Source organism: Papio anubis, chromosome 17, assembly GCF_008728515.1.
Source record: "Papio anubis isolate 15944 chromosome 17, Panubis1.0, whole genome shotgun sequence".
NCBI classification, from domain to species: domain Eukaryota; kingdom Metazoa; phylum Chordata; class Mammalia; order Primates; family Cercopithecidae; genus Papio; species Papio anubis.
Window position 1 is genome coordinate 71,313,156 of NC_044992.1, and position 13,949 is coordinate 71,327,104.

Sequence of the window (13,949 nt, forward strand, 5' to 3'; positions counted from 1 at the left end):
CATGGCCTACAGGCTCCTGGTCGACCCCCTCGGGAGCCCGGGTGCCTCCCTTCCTCCATGCCTGGTCCCTCTGCCTGAAGCCTTCCTGCCCTCTCTCCTGGCTCCATGCATCCTGTGGGCTTCCCCCAACGCTGGTGCCAGCAAAGCCTGATCTCCTCTCCTGAAGCCGCCTGCACTCCCCCTGTGCGTGCATCGCAACCTGTGTCCCTGACACACAGGGATTCTTACCCTCCCCAAGGTCTGTGCTCCCCAGGGAGGAGCCACAACCTCTGGGCGCCCTGAGCCCCAGCCCTGCAGAGGAGGCACCCCACGCGGTGGTTGTAGGCACCGGGCAGTCACTCCATCCTGGTTTTCAGCCTTTGGTGCACAGAAGCGTAAAGAAGGAAGGTCACTGGCACGGAGTCCTCCTTCAGAGTGTATTCCAGTCGGCCAGGCCCGGGCGGCCGGGGATCCGTACCAGTGGTCCCTGCCCACCTGGGTCAAGAAAGGCTGGCTGGCCTGGGGAGGCTGTGGACAGCGTCTGCGGTGTCATCTGAGTGCCACGGCCATCGCTTTGAGACGGCGTCTGCTTGCCACAGCCAGGCAAAGGTCTTAAGGAAGGCTGGGGCCACTGTCGGCAGGTGTGTGGCTCCAGATTGAAATTGTGACAATACCCCCAGCCACGCCCTTCCGTCTTCCCACCATGCAATCCAGTGCACCACCTCCCACCATGCAATCCAGTGCACCACCTCCCACCATGCAATCCAATGCACCACCTCTCAGCAAAACCTCCAGGATCCACCTCAAACCCAGCCCCATCCCACAGCCACCACCCTGGTCCAGGCCACCAATAGCTCCTGTTCCGACACAGGCAGTCACCTCTCCAGGGAGCACCCAGTGTTCATTCTGCCCTCATTCTGGTCCAACCTTCACCCACAAATGGAGAGAGCTTTTTTAGCATTAGATCAGTTCATGTCACTCTCTTGCTTAAAACCCACCCCTGGCTTCCACTGCCTGGCATGAGAATCACCGTCACCTGCCCCACAGGACCGGCCCTGCCGCCCCTGCCACCTGCCCCATGCCCGCTCCCCTGGCTCATGGTCCCCCAGAGTCACTGACCTCCACCATCCTCTCAGCGAAACCCAACCAGCCACCACGGAGTGCCGCCCCACCCACCCCACCAGCCTCTCCATCACGGCTTCCTGCCTTCCTTTCTTTTGGAAAACTATCTTTTTTTTCTTCTTTGTTCATTTTATTTTCTGTGTCCCCAACTCGAATGGAGGCCACCAGGATCATTGTCTGTCTCATTCACTTCTGTGTCCCCAGAACCTAGAACCATGCCTGGCACACAGAACGTGCTTAATAGGTGCTGAGACAGAGACATACAGAGAAGGAAAGAGGGAGAGAGATAGAGACAGAGAGAATAAGAGAAAGGGGAAGGAGAGATGGCAGAGAGGGAGGGAGGGAGAACTGCACGCTGAATCCAGGGGTTCCCCTCCCACCTCTCATGTGCCCATGGTAACAAGGGAGTCCCCCTCTTCTGACCCCTTGTCAAAAAGCCCATCAAGCAAGAACGCTGGAGCCCCAGGCCCCCTCTGAAATTCCCAAGAAGGAAGCACCCCAAGAAGGAAGGCACGCAGGACGCTGCTCTGGAGCCATCGGGTTTCGGGTCTGCTCACCAAGCTCCAGGAGCCCCTTAACAGGAGCAAGAGGAGAAGAAGAGGCACCCAGCCTGGGGTTCCCCCCGGAAAAGGCCATGCTGTGACCCAGGCTTGGTCCTGGCCCTGACCATGGGAAGCCTGCCCCACAGGCCCTCACCCAGGCAGACCTGAGGCCCATGCACCGCTAGAGGCCTGGACGGGGGTTCCACCCCACCCTCACCTGGGTCCCCTGGGGTCAGGGTGAGCTGGGACAGAGGGACCACCGGCTGCTACGGAGGAGGGAGAGGGCACGACTTTCCTGGTGGAACGGGCTCCTGCTGTGCTCTGAGCCCTGGGTCACTGTCCACACTCTGGGGAGGGAGGGAGGGGCCTGGAGCCCCAAGGGCGCGGCTGGCAATAAAGGCAGATGCTCAAGTTGATGCCACCCCACGCACGTGAGGCTGGGATCGGGGTGGCACTGACCCGGCTGGGGAGCCCACTCCCGAGGTACGACCCAGGGATGTGCACAGCCACATTCCAAAGACGCACGGGATGAGATCAGCCCGGGTGACCCTGGGACTTTGCCCTCCTCGGCAGGAGCCGGTCCTATGCACCCTGTGTGCCTGTCCATCTGGAAGGCCCAGCATGAGAGGCCCAGCCATCCTCCTCACTGTGGCTCTGGCCACGCTCCTGGCTCCCGGGGCCGGGGCACCGGTACAAAGTCAGGGCTCCCGGAACAAGCTGCTTCTGGTGTCCTTCGACGGCTTCCGCTGGAACTATGACCAGGACGTAGACACCCCCAGCCTGGATGCCATGGCCCGAGACGGGGTGAAGGCACGCTACATGACCCCCGCCTTTGTCACCATGACCAGCCCCTGCCACTTCACCCTGGTCACCGGTGAGTACCGCCCCAGGATGGGGTCTGGGGGTGGGAGGGCCTGAGAAACCAGGTGGCACAGAGCCCTGTCATGCAGGATAAAGGGGAGAGGTCCTCATTCCATGCACAGGACACAGCCAAAGGGACCATTAGGAATCCTCACCGTTGGTAGCAACAGATCCGGGACAAAGAAAAATGACCAGGGGGGTCCTTAAAGCCGTGGCCGCAGCCAGGGCAGCAACCCCAGAAGGCTTCAGGGGGAGGGTAGCGTGGTGGGCTCCCTGATGACTCCCACGGCTCCCCTCCCCTGCCTGCCCCTCCAGCTGGCTGAGTCAGCCTCTCCCTCTCCCTTCCATCTTTTCCATTTCCCACCCAACACCTCCCTGACAGATCTGCCCAGGCTGTAGACAATACACACATAGGTTTTTTAAAAGCCAAATATGGGGCCAGACGCAGTGGCCCACGCCTGTAATCCCAGCACTTTGAGAGGCTGAGGCAGGCAGATCACTGGAGGTTGGGAGTTCGAGACCAGCCTGGCCAACATGGCGAAACCCCATCTCTACTAAAAATACAAACATTAGCCGGGCATGGTGGCGCATGCCTGTAATCCCAGCTACTCGGGAGGCTGAGGCAGAAGAATTGCATGAACCCAGGAGGTGGAGGTTGCAGTGAGGTGAGATCGCACCAGTGAACTCCAGCCTGGGTGACAAAGCAAGACTGCATCTCAAAAAAAAAAAAAAAAAAAAAAAAAAGGAGGCTGAGGCAGGAGGATTGCTGGAGTCCAGGAGGCAGAGGTTGCAGTGAGCTGCAGAGGTTGCAGTGAGCTGCGATCACGCCACTGCACTCCAGCCTAGGCAACAGAGCACAACCCTGTGTCAAAAAAATAAACAATATTAAAATAATAAAGAGCCAAGTACCGCCAAAAAGGTGTTAGAGAGTTGAAAAGCAAACACCCCTGGCCCTCCCTAAGGGCTTGCCCACCTCCCAAACCTGGGTCATCCTCCAAAGACCCTGCGTGGGTGTCCCAGAGCCCCTGCAACAAAGAACTGCAGACTGGCTTAAACCCACAAAAATGGATCCGCACGCTTCTGGAGGCCAGAAGGCCAAAACCAGGGCGTTGCAGGGCTGCACCCGCCCCGAAGGTTCTAGCAGAAGAGGCTCCCTCCTCACCTCTTCTGGTTCCCGGGGCCTCCGCAATCCTTGGCATTCCTGGGCTGGTGGCAGCATCACTCCAACCTCTCCCTACGCCTTCCCAGGGTCTCTCCCTGTATGTGTCTGTATTCAAACTTTCCTCTTCTCACAAGGACACCAGTCGCTTAATTTAGCGTCCACACTTCTCCAGTATACATCCCCTTACCCTAGCTAATCACACTGCAAAGACCCTATTTCCAAATAAGGACACATGCTAAGGTTCCAAGTGAGCATGAACGTGGTGGGACACCGTTCACCCCAACACAAGCAGCTGATCCCCACAGCAGCCTTTCTGCAACCTCGGCCCCTTCTAACCACAAACGGAGGTGTGCAGTTCTCCCGTCCGTGCGCCACCTGTTTCTCTGTATCGCGGATGAGGACGGAGGGACCTTCTCCACTTCATCTCTCCGTCTGCACCTTTTGGGCTTAGTGCCATGTGCACGTGTTTCCTGTACAAAAATAAATTCAAAAAATCTCCTGGACCTCCATGTGGTTCACTGAAATTCCTGCCCGGGATCTCATCTGATGGCTGGGCTGTCATTTATTTAGTAAGTGCCTTCCTGATGGCCATGGGGGTCACCCGCAATCTTTTGCTAAAGCAAACAAGTCTGCCACCAGGATCCCCGCACATGCATTCGTGCCTATGTGCCCGTCCAGCTACAGGACAAACTGAAAGTGGAAGTGCAATTGGTACAATAGCTCAAAGAACACGTGTCTATTTGTCTCGGACATGACCTCGAACCTTGGCTCCCACGGGGCAGCGCAGAAAGAAGTCTGCTCCTCCCAGCCCTGCCCCAGGCCCACTCCCCACCCAGCACACAGGGAAACCGAGGCTGCTTTGACTTCGCCTCTTCCAGCCCTGGGTCCGGCCTTCGCTGTGACCCCAGTCCATCCTGCCACCCTCTGCACCTCTTCCTCCCTCAGGCAAATATATCGAGAACCACGGGGTGGTTCACAACATGTACTATAACACCACCAGCAAGGTGAAGCTGCCCTACCATGCCACGCTGGGCATCCAGAGGTGGTGGGACAATGGCAGCGTGCCCATCTGGATCACGGCCCAGAGGCAGGTAATGTCACCCCCACCCACACTGACATTGCAGAGCATGGGGGCACCTAGGCCCAGGCGAGGCTTGGAACCATGTGAGATCCACGGCAGGTCCCTTCCCCACTCCAGGGTCTCGGGGCTCCTGGCCTACCCTAGCACAGAAGAGTGTGAAGTAGGGCCCCAGAATGGGCAGGTGGTGGGTGCTGGTGAGGACTAACCAGTGAGCTATGTCCGGCTCGGCCCATGGACACAGCCCTGCCCAGTCCTCCCTGGGGGGCCCTGGGAGCAAGAGGGATTGCTCTGTCCCCCTAGTCAGAGGGAGAACTGCACCCTTGGGCCCTGCAGCACTGGGGGTGAGGGTCAGCCTGGGAAGATCATTGTGACTCGTCAACAAGAAAGCATTTAACAATTACACGACTTTCTCCCTTTCCCACATCCCTGTCAGAGCTGAACAGCTAAATTCTAAGGGGCCAAAGATAAAATGAGAGGTGGGTTACAGTATTGACCCAGGACCGCCTCCCACCCAGTTTGCAATGCTCTGGGGGCTTCCTGGCCCAGAGGCGAGGCTTCCAGTAAACAAAGTCAGTGGAGGTTTCCAAGATGAGGCTGGAATAAACGTCAGAGCCCATGCCCACCCCAGAGCCAAGGTATCCACTCAAGCCGGAGTTCCCTCGCTCCAGAAGGATCCATAGACATACTCAGGGCTCCTTCCACAGGCTTGCAAGCAGGAAGCCAAGGTAGAGACCCTGGCATCTCAAGGCGCTTGATCCAATGAGAGAATATCCTGGGGGAGTGGATGGGCAGGTGGGGTGGACAGAGGGCTGGGGGGACAGACAAATTCTAAATAAAGCAGCAGTCGAGTTAGGGGCAGACAGGCGGCCAGGCAGAAGGCTGGAGGGGCAGGTGGACGGGACACAGGTGGACAGACAGACAGACTCATGCCCGGACCAGAGCCCAGCAGGGCAGGCCAGACTTCAGTTCAGAAGGAGATGCTTTCTGGGCAGTGTGGCCTCGAGGCAGGCATCATAGCCCAGTGATGAGGCAGACACTGCGTATCTAGGAACATTTTTACCCTGATGTCTCGTTTAGCGCTCAAGTCCAGTGGGCACCTGTCACTTCCTCTATAAAATCAGGTTTTACCCCCCATAGAGCATGAGATCAGGGATGTTTTAGAAATTGAAGGCCCCGTAGCTGCAGCGAGGAGCAGGGATGGGTGGGTGGAACAGAGAAGGAGGCAGGTGGGGGACAAATGTGTTCACAGGCATGGGATGAGGGGCGCCCACTGAGGAGTCCTGTCCTTCACGCTGCCTTGTCTGGCAGGGTCTGAGGGCTGGCTCCTTCTTCTACCCGGGCGGGAACGTCACCTACCAAGGGGTGGCCGTGACGCGGAGCCGGAAGGAAGGCATCGCACACAACTACAAAAATGAGACGGAGTGGAGAGCGAACATCGACACGGTGATGGCGTGGTTCGCGGAGGAGGACCTGGATCTGGTCACACTCTACTTCGGGGAGCCAGACTCCACGGGCCACAAGTACGGCCCCGAGTCCCCGGAGAGGAGGGAGATGGTGCGGCAGGTGGATCGGACCGTGGGCTACCTGCGGGAGAGCATTGCTCGCAACCACCTCACAGACCACCTCAACCTGATCATCACATCTGACCACGGCATGACGACCGTGGACAAGCAGGCTGGCGACCTGGTCGAATTCCACAAGTTCCCCAACTTCACCTTCCAGGACATCAAGTTTGAGCTCCTGGACTACGGACCAAACGGGATGCTGCTCCCTAAAGAAGGGAGGCTGGAGAAGGTGTACAATGCGCTCAAGGATGCCCACCCCAAGCTCCACGTCTACAAGAAGGAGGAGTTCCCCGAGGCCTTCCATTACGCCAGCAACCCCAGAGTCACACCCCTGCTGATGTACAGCGACCTTGGCTACGTCATCCACGGGGTGAGTCGCCTGCTGGAGGCACCACCTCTGGGGGCTCCCTCCCCGGGCTCTGGGTCTCCTTTTTTTGTTTGTTTTTTGTTTTGTTTTGTTTTGTTTTGAGATAGAGTCTTGCTCTGTTGCCCAGGCTGGAGTGCAATGGCAGGATCTCAGCTCACTGCAGCCTTAAACTCCCAGGCTCAAGGGATCCTTCCACCTCAGCCTCCTGAGTAGCTGAGACCACAGGTGCATGCCACCATGCCTGGCTAATCTTTGTGTGCGTTTTGTTTTGTTTTGTTTGGTTTCGTTTGAGACAGAGTTTCACTCTTGTCATCCAGGCTGGAGTGCAGTGGCACGACCTCAGCTCACTGCAACCTCCACCTCCCGGGTTCAAGCGATTCTCCTGCCTCAGCCCCCTGAGTAGCTGGGATTACAGACGCCTGCCACCATGCCTAATTTTTTGTGTTTTTAGTAGAGACAGGGTTTCACCATGTTGGCCAGGCTGGTCTCAAACTCCTGGCCTCAGGTGATCCACCCACCTCGGCCTTCCAAAGTCCTGGGATTACAGGTGTGAGCCACCACACCTGGCTGATTTTTGTATTTTTTGTAGAGACAGGGTTTTGCATATTGCCCAGGCTGGTCTCAAACTCCTGAGCTGAAGCGATCCTCCTGCCTTGGCCTCCCGAAGTGCTGAAATTACAGGGGTGAGCCACTGCGTCTGGCCTCCCCTTCCATCTCTATAGAGGCACTCCCTATTTCTAGCTGGCCCCCAGTCTGAGGAGCGTCAGCACTGAAGGGACACACCCTTCACGATGCAGTAGTGTGTGTGTGCACATCTGTGTGTGCCCCCCACATTCAGGCACCAGGCAGTGGGAGTGTGTGTGCACAACTGTACCCGTCACGTCCGAGCACTGTGTGATAGGCGTGTGTGTGTGCCCTACGTGTCCAGGGTAAAGTGTAGGAGTCCAGCCCCAAGGGTGACAGGGAGGAGGCAGGAAAGAGGCAGGAGCCCGACCTCCCCTCAGCAGAGAGCACAGTTGTGCTGAGCCAGAAGCAAAGCACAGATTAGGGAGCAGACATCCCCGGAAAGGAAGTGACCGATGGGAGCCAGCGTTCAACACCACCCAGGAGGCAGGGCCCGCAGCCTGGAGCTGCTCGCTCCACTCCCATTTACTCAGGGTCTGGTCTCCATTCATTTAACTGGACCTTCCCTGAACTTCACTCTGTGGGATGACTGATCTCCAGACGCTGAGAATTCAGGGAAACTGAGTCTTGGAACCCCTCCAGCCCCCATATTGGTGCTCCTTCCTAAGGGGAAGGGGGCGTTCGTAGGGTGGATAGGGTAGGTGGAGAGGGTCTCTTGCTCCCAGCAAGGACCCAGGACCCTTTACCACTCCCCGGCAGAGAGTTAACGTCCAGTTCAACAATGGGGAGCACGGCTTTGACAACAAAGACATGGACATGAAGACCATCTTCCGCGCTGTGGGCCCCAGCTTCAAGGCGGGCCTGGAGGTGGAGCCCTTTGAGAGCGTCCACGTGTACGAGCTCATGTGTCGGCTGCTGGGCATCGTGCCCGAGGCCAACGATGGGGACCCGGCTACCCTGCTGCCTATGCTGCACACAGGTGAGGGCAGGGTGCCCCAAATCCCGGCCTGCTCGGTGTGCACAGGTGTGCACACGTGGGTGCCTGCGTGCCTGTGACCAGGATACGCCTCAAACCCTGAGTGGGGCTGCCTCCCCTGGCTTTGGGGAACACCGGAATCCCTCACATTCCCACAACACGTGACCTCTCAGGAGCACCTCATGCATCTCGGGCAGCACAAGAGGGCGAGTGGGAGGAGTGGGCAGCCTTGCTCAAGAAGGGGACGGAGGTGGCCTTCAAAGCAAGGGTGGCCCAGGCGGGCCTGCTGTGCAGAGCCCACCTCCTGGCTGCTGGATCCCCACTCCCCACTCCCCACCACGGCAACCTGAGGGCCTCCTTTCTAGAATCTTCCTGTATCAGCCTCCCACGCGCACACACCTCCACACCTGAACCTGACCCATCCGGGGGACAAAGGTCACCTGGAAACTGACAAGGTGGCGACCCTGGTGGGGGCCTGGCTGGAGAGGGCTGGGCCCTCCTGAGCAGGGCTGTGAAGTGCCATGGTGGACAAGGGCCATGGGACCAAGGTGGCGGTGAAAGCGGAAGTGGGGGGCTCGTGGGGACCACCAGAGGACCCTGAGTCTACTGTGGGGGAGCTGGGGTGAGGAGCCATCCCTCTCTCCCTCACGGGTCCTCTGGCTTTCCTTAGAGTCTGCTCTTCCGCCTGACGGAAGGCCTGCTCTCCCGCTCAACGGAAGGTCTGCTGTCCTGCCCAGCAGCTGGGCCCTCGTTGTGATGGGACTGCTGGGGACCATGATTCTTCTGTCTGAGGTCGCATAACGCCCCATGGCTCAAGGTCAGAGACCCAGAAAGCAGAGGCGGGAGGGTGGCCCCACGCTCCCTGGCCCTCCACCCTGATGTCCGGCTACAGTCCTAGGCAGCCAGAACTGAGCTGCCAGGCCCCACCCAGTGGGTGACTCCCACTAACCCGGCTGCCACAGAGAGGCGACCGATCACCCCTGAGATCCCGCGGCTGACCCTTCCAGCCTCTCTGCTCTGGGCTTGGAAGAGGTCTTTCCAGAGCAGACCACCCGGACCAGTGGCCAGAATTCCCACCCTCCCCCAAAAGCCAGAACTCCCTCAGCCTCTGGCCAGAGCTGCTGCCTCCCCTCCTTCTTGCCATCTCTGGGCTCCACTCTGGGGATAGCTCGGAAACCGTCGTGTGGGGTGCGTTTGGGAGGATAGCTCTGGGGCTGTGTTCCTGGAACTCTCCGGGAGCCTCCTAGGACACGCGTGGGGTGTGTTTGGGAGGACAGCTCCAGGGCTATATTCCTGGAACTCTCTGGAAGCTGGCCTCCGAGGACATGCGTGGGGTGCATTTGGGAGGAGAGCTCCGAGGCTGTGTTCCTGGAACTCTCTGGAAGCTGGCCTCCAAGGACATGCGTGGGGTGCGTTTGGGAGGAGAGCTCCGGGGCTGTGTTCCTGGAACTCCCCGGGAGCCTCTGAGGACAGTGCTCCCTTGTCTGTCTGTGCAGCCACAGCCTCCTAGACCAAGCAGAAGAAAGTCATTCATTCATCCCAAAAATATGTAACGGGAGCCAGCTCCATGCCAGGCTCTGGTGGGCTCAGGATACAAAACAGTCGAACAAGACAGTCCAGGCCCTGGAGTCTGGAACCTGTCATTTAAAGGCACAAGAAAGCAGAGGATACAAAAGCCAATGAATCCATGGGCAGAGTGCTCAGATGCTGGTGATGGCGGAGAAGAGACAGCCACAGGCAGCGGCGAGGCAGGCACTACCTTACTGGCTCCGTGAATGGCCTCTCTGAGAAGGCGTGATTTTTGAGACGGAGTCTTGCTCTGTGCCCCAGGCCGGAGTGCAGTGGCTGATCTGCTCACTGCGGCCCGCCTCCTCGGGAGTTCACGACATTCTCCCACCTCACTGAGTAGCTGGGACTACAGGCCTGCCCACCTCACCGCTAATTTTCTTGTATTTTAGTAGAGATCTACACGGGTGTTAGCCAGGATGGTCTCGATCTCCTGGATCTGCAGGATCCGCCTCACTGCCTCCCAAAGTGCTGGGATTACAGGCTTGAGCCACCGCGCCCGGCCGAGAAGGTGGATTTAGGGAGAGATCAGAATGACAAGAAGCCAGACATGCCAGGCTCTGGGAAAGAGATTCCAGGCAGGGGAAAGAGCCAGGGACAGGCCCCACGGTGGGACAGGTTCGGCGTGTTTTGGATGAGACAGAAGGCCAGTGTGCTTGCAGGCTGGCACAGAGCGAGGCTCTAACAGGAGCTGACCACAGCCCCAAGGCAGGAGGTTGCTGGATACACAGCGGGGAGCCCCAAGCTGAGGTCACACAGGGTCTGAGGTTGACGATTAAACGAGTGGGTCTCACTGCTGGGCCAGGGACAGAAACGGGAGCAGGAAGTGGCCAGTTTGGAGGTTGCTGCAGGGCCCAGCAGGACATTCCAGTGGCAAGGGTAGAGAAGCTGCAATGTGCACAGATTCCAAATACCTTTAAGAGGCACGACATTCGAGGTTTGTGGACAGATTATGCGGGAGGGTGAAGAAAGTAGAAAAATGAAGGATGGGTCCAATGCTTGGGTCTTGAGCCACTTGCTGACATGCTAAAATGTTGGGGACAGGAGTCGGGGAGGCTGAGACTTGCTTCGGCCGTGATCAGTCTCAATGCTGGTGACGCGGCCATGTGCAGCTGTTCCTGGGCACAGGTTGTGCAGATAAGTCCATACCCAGGGATGCAGTTTAGTCTGGCAATTTAAATTTGAGACTTGTCAACACAAGCTATGGGACTCAATGAAAGCCCCCAGCCAGAAGGAGTGGACTGAGAAAAGATGGTGACCACACCACTCACTGAGAAGGCGGGGCTGGTGAGACAGGAAACGCCAAGAGCTTTTCGTGAATCAAGAGGGGAATGAGACTGGGCAAAATGGTTTCCACATGGAATCCCAGTACTTCCAGAGGCCAAGGCAGGAGGATCGCTTGAGCCCAGGAGTTCAAGACCAGCCTGGGCAATATAGTTAGACCCTGTCTCTGTAGGAATTTTTTTTTTAATTAGCTAGGCATGGTGCTGCATGCCTATAATCCCAGCTACTCGGGGGGAGACTGAGGTGGGAGGATCGATGGAGCCTGGGAGGTGGAGGCTGCAGTGAGCCTTGTTCTTGCCACTGCACTCCAGCATGGGCAAGAGTGAGACCCTGTCTCTACAAAAATAAATAAATGAAAGAGAAAGGAGCAGGTTTAGGGTTTAGAGAAGTAGGAATGTGGAGATGTATGTGGTGGAGAGGACCATGCATGCCAAATGTCACATCCAGAAGGGGAACAAAGGACCCTTCAGCCCAAACCCCTCCTGCAGATGAAGATGCCGGAGCCCAGAGGCGTTAGCTGACTGGTCCAAGGGTGCCAAAGAGTGGCCGGTGGTGTGTCAATGCCAGTTTTAAGGTCCTGGTCCCGAGTACTTTCAGCCACAACGCCTGCCTCTCTGTGCTCAGGGGCTTGGGTCCTTGAAGCAAGTCTTCCGGCATTAGGCAGGGACATGATAAGGTTTCCATGGCGCCAGAGTCCACAACCATTTGTTCTCCACATTAACCAAGAGAGGGACTCAGAAAACGTCATTATTCAGACTCACACACAAGGAAATTGAAGCACGGAAAATCGAAGACCACGTGACTCTGCACATTCTCACAGGGCTTTTCCCCAGAGGGGCAGTCACAGCGGCGTCCCAGCAAACCGGCTCTCCAGATACCCCTCAAAAAGCCCTGATGTTGGCCCTTACCCATTTCTGTGGCATCAGTACTCCCACCGTGGCCCATTTTGAGCTACCAAAGTGAGGTCACTGAACACAAAGTAGGGAAGACGCCTGCAGAATCATCTTTCGCAAGCAGCATCTGCTGGGCTGTGCAGGTGGCTAAGAGCTGGGGGGTCCGAAGTTTTCATCACAGCCTGGTAAATTCCATTTGGAACTAGGCTGTTTTCTGTGGCCAGCTTCTTTTCTTTTACACAGATTCTCACTGTGTGGCCCAGGATGGGGTACAGTGATGCAATCACGGCTCACTGCAGCCTCGACCTCCTGGGCTCAAGCAATCCTCCCACCTCGACCTCCTGGGCTCAGCCTCCTGAGTAGCTGAGACTACAGGTGTACACCACCATGCCCAATTAATTTTTAAATTTTTAATTCTTTTTAAAAAAAGCAAGCTATGTTGCCCAGGCTGGTCTCGAACTCCTGGCCTCAAGCGATCCTCCAGCCTTGGCCTCCCAAAGAGCTGGGATTACAGGCATGAGCCACTGGGCCCAGTTCCTGGGCCCCTTTCTTTTCTTTAAAGGTGATGTTGAAAGTACATGTGGCCAGTTAAGGGCACATTGTGGAACGGACGCAGTCCTTGCCCTGACTTTACAGAGTCCTCCTTCTCCAGCCAGAAAAGCAGACAGAAGACTAGGGGAAGCTCTTCCGCCTCCTGGGATCCGCACACTGCCAGCCAGGCCTGGGACAGTGCTCACCCCTCGCCTCCCAGCCCTGGGAGAAGAGTCTGAAGCCTCACATCATCACGCCACCCCCATGTCCACACCTGCCGCGCACCTGTGCCCTCCCAGGAATCCCCACACAGGCCCTTCTCCGCGCAGTCTGGCAGCGCTGCCCGCTTCCACTGCCTGCCGCCCCACCGCCCCCACCCGCCCCCCAGCCTGTTTCCCACGATCCCTCCCTCCCAGTCCAATCGCACCTCTGCTTCACCTGTCCCATCAGACCTGCCCTCAGCCTGCCCCATCCTCTCCTCCCAGGCCAACTCGTGCTGTTTGCTGTTCCAGGAAGCCTCCGGGAGCTGCCCGTAGGCCCCGGGCCGGCTGTCTCGCTGTGATGCTCTGCTGGTGGCGGACGGACCCTGCCTCCCCAGCTTATCCCAGGCCAGAGGCTGCATGCCACTGTCCCCGGCAGCACCAGCCCCTGCTTGGCTGTTATGGTGCTGGTAATAAGCCCCGCAGCCCAGGTCCAGGGCCTCCGGCGCGCAGGTCCCATAACCGGCCCCCGGCCCGTGCCCCTCCCACTCAGGCCCCTCCTCCTGCAAACCCCGCTCCCGAAGCGGTGCTGCCGTCTGCGGCCACGCGGGGGCACGCGGGAGCTCTGCGGGCGCGGGGATCTGCAGACCCGGCCTCGGTCACCTGGGAAGGGCCCGCCCCGGCACAAAGCACCCGTGGGAATAAAGGCCAAGCCGCGACAGTCAGCACAGGGGAGCCTCTTCCCTAAAGCCTGCTGGTTTCCCGACGGTCCCACCATTGGCCCCAGCGCGGGATAAATCTCTAACTCCTTGCCAGGCTTCACAAGCCCCAGGGACCCCTCCATTCTCGTTAGGGGTGGGCCCTGGTTGGACGGCTGCCCAGTCCTGGAAAAGGGGTGAGTTTCCTAAAAGGAAGGGGGGAAGGCATGAGGAGGCTTTTTTGAACGACAAGGGAAGCAGCATCTGTAAGCCACAGTGCTCAGCAAGAAATCACGTTAAACAAGGCGGAAACACCGCAAAGAAAGTCGCGCGGATTGGCTCTGACACGGGACGGGGGTGGCCGTGGCCAGGAGCCGAGAGACCCTTCGGTTAAGAGCACAGGCTTTGGAGTCAGATCAACTCATGTTCCAGCCCTGGCCCCCCACCAAATGCTGTGGCATTGGCAAAGCAGTTGACCCTCCCCAGCCTCAGTTTCCT

General features: G+C 58.1%; 1 protein-coding gene across 1 annotated transcript; it reads left to right on the top strand.

The window, feature by feature from the left end:
• Positions 1-1,841: 1,841 nt before the first annotated feature.
• ENPP7 (ectonucleotide pyrophosphatase/phosphodiesterase 7) lies at positions 1,842-12,886 on the top strand. Its single transcript, XM_021928086.2, has 6 exons — positions 1,842-2,517; positions 4,612-4,757; positions 6,056-6,682; positions 8,063-8,282; positions 8,950-9,096; positions 12,675-12,886. Exons 1-5 carry the CDS (start codon positions 2,172-2,174, stop codon positions 9,078-9,080), a joined length of 1,470 nt encoding a protein of 489 aa, XP_021783778.1. The 5' UTR covers positions 1,842-2,171; the 3' UTR covers positions 9,081-9,096; positions 12,675-12,886.
• Positions 12,887-13,949: the final 1,063 nt, after the last annotated feature.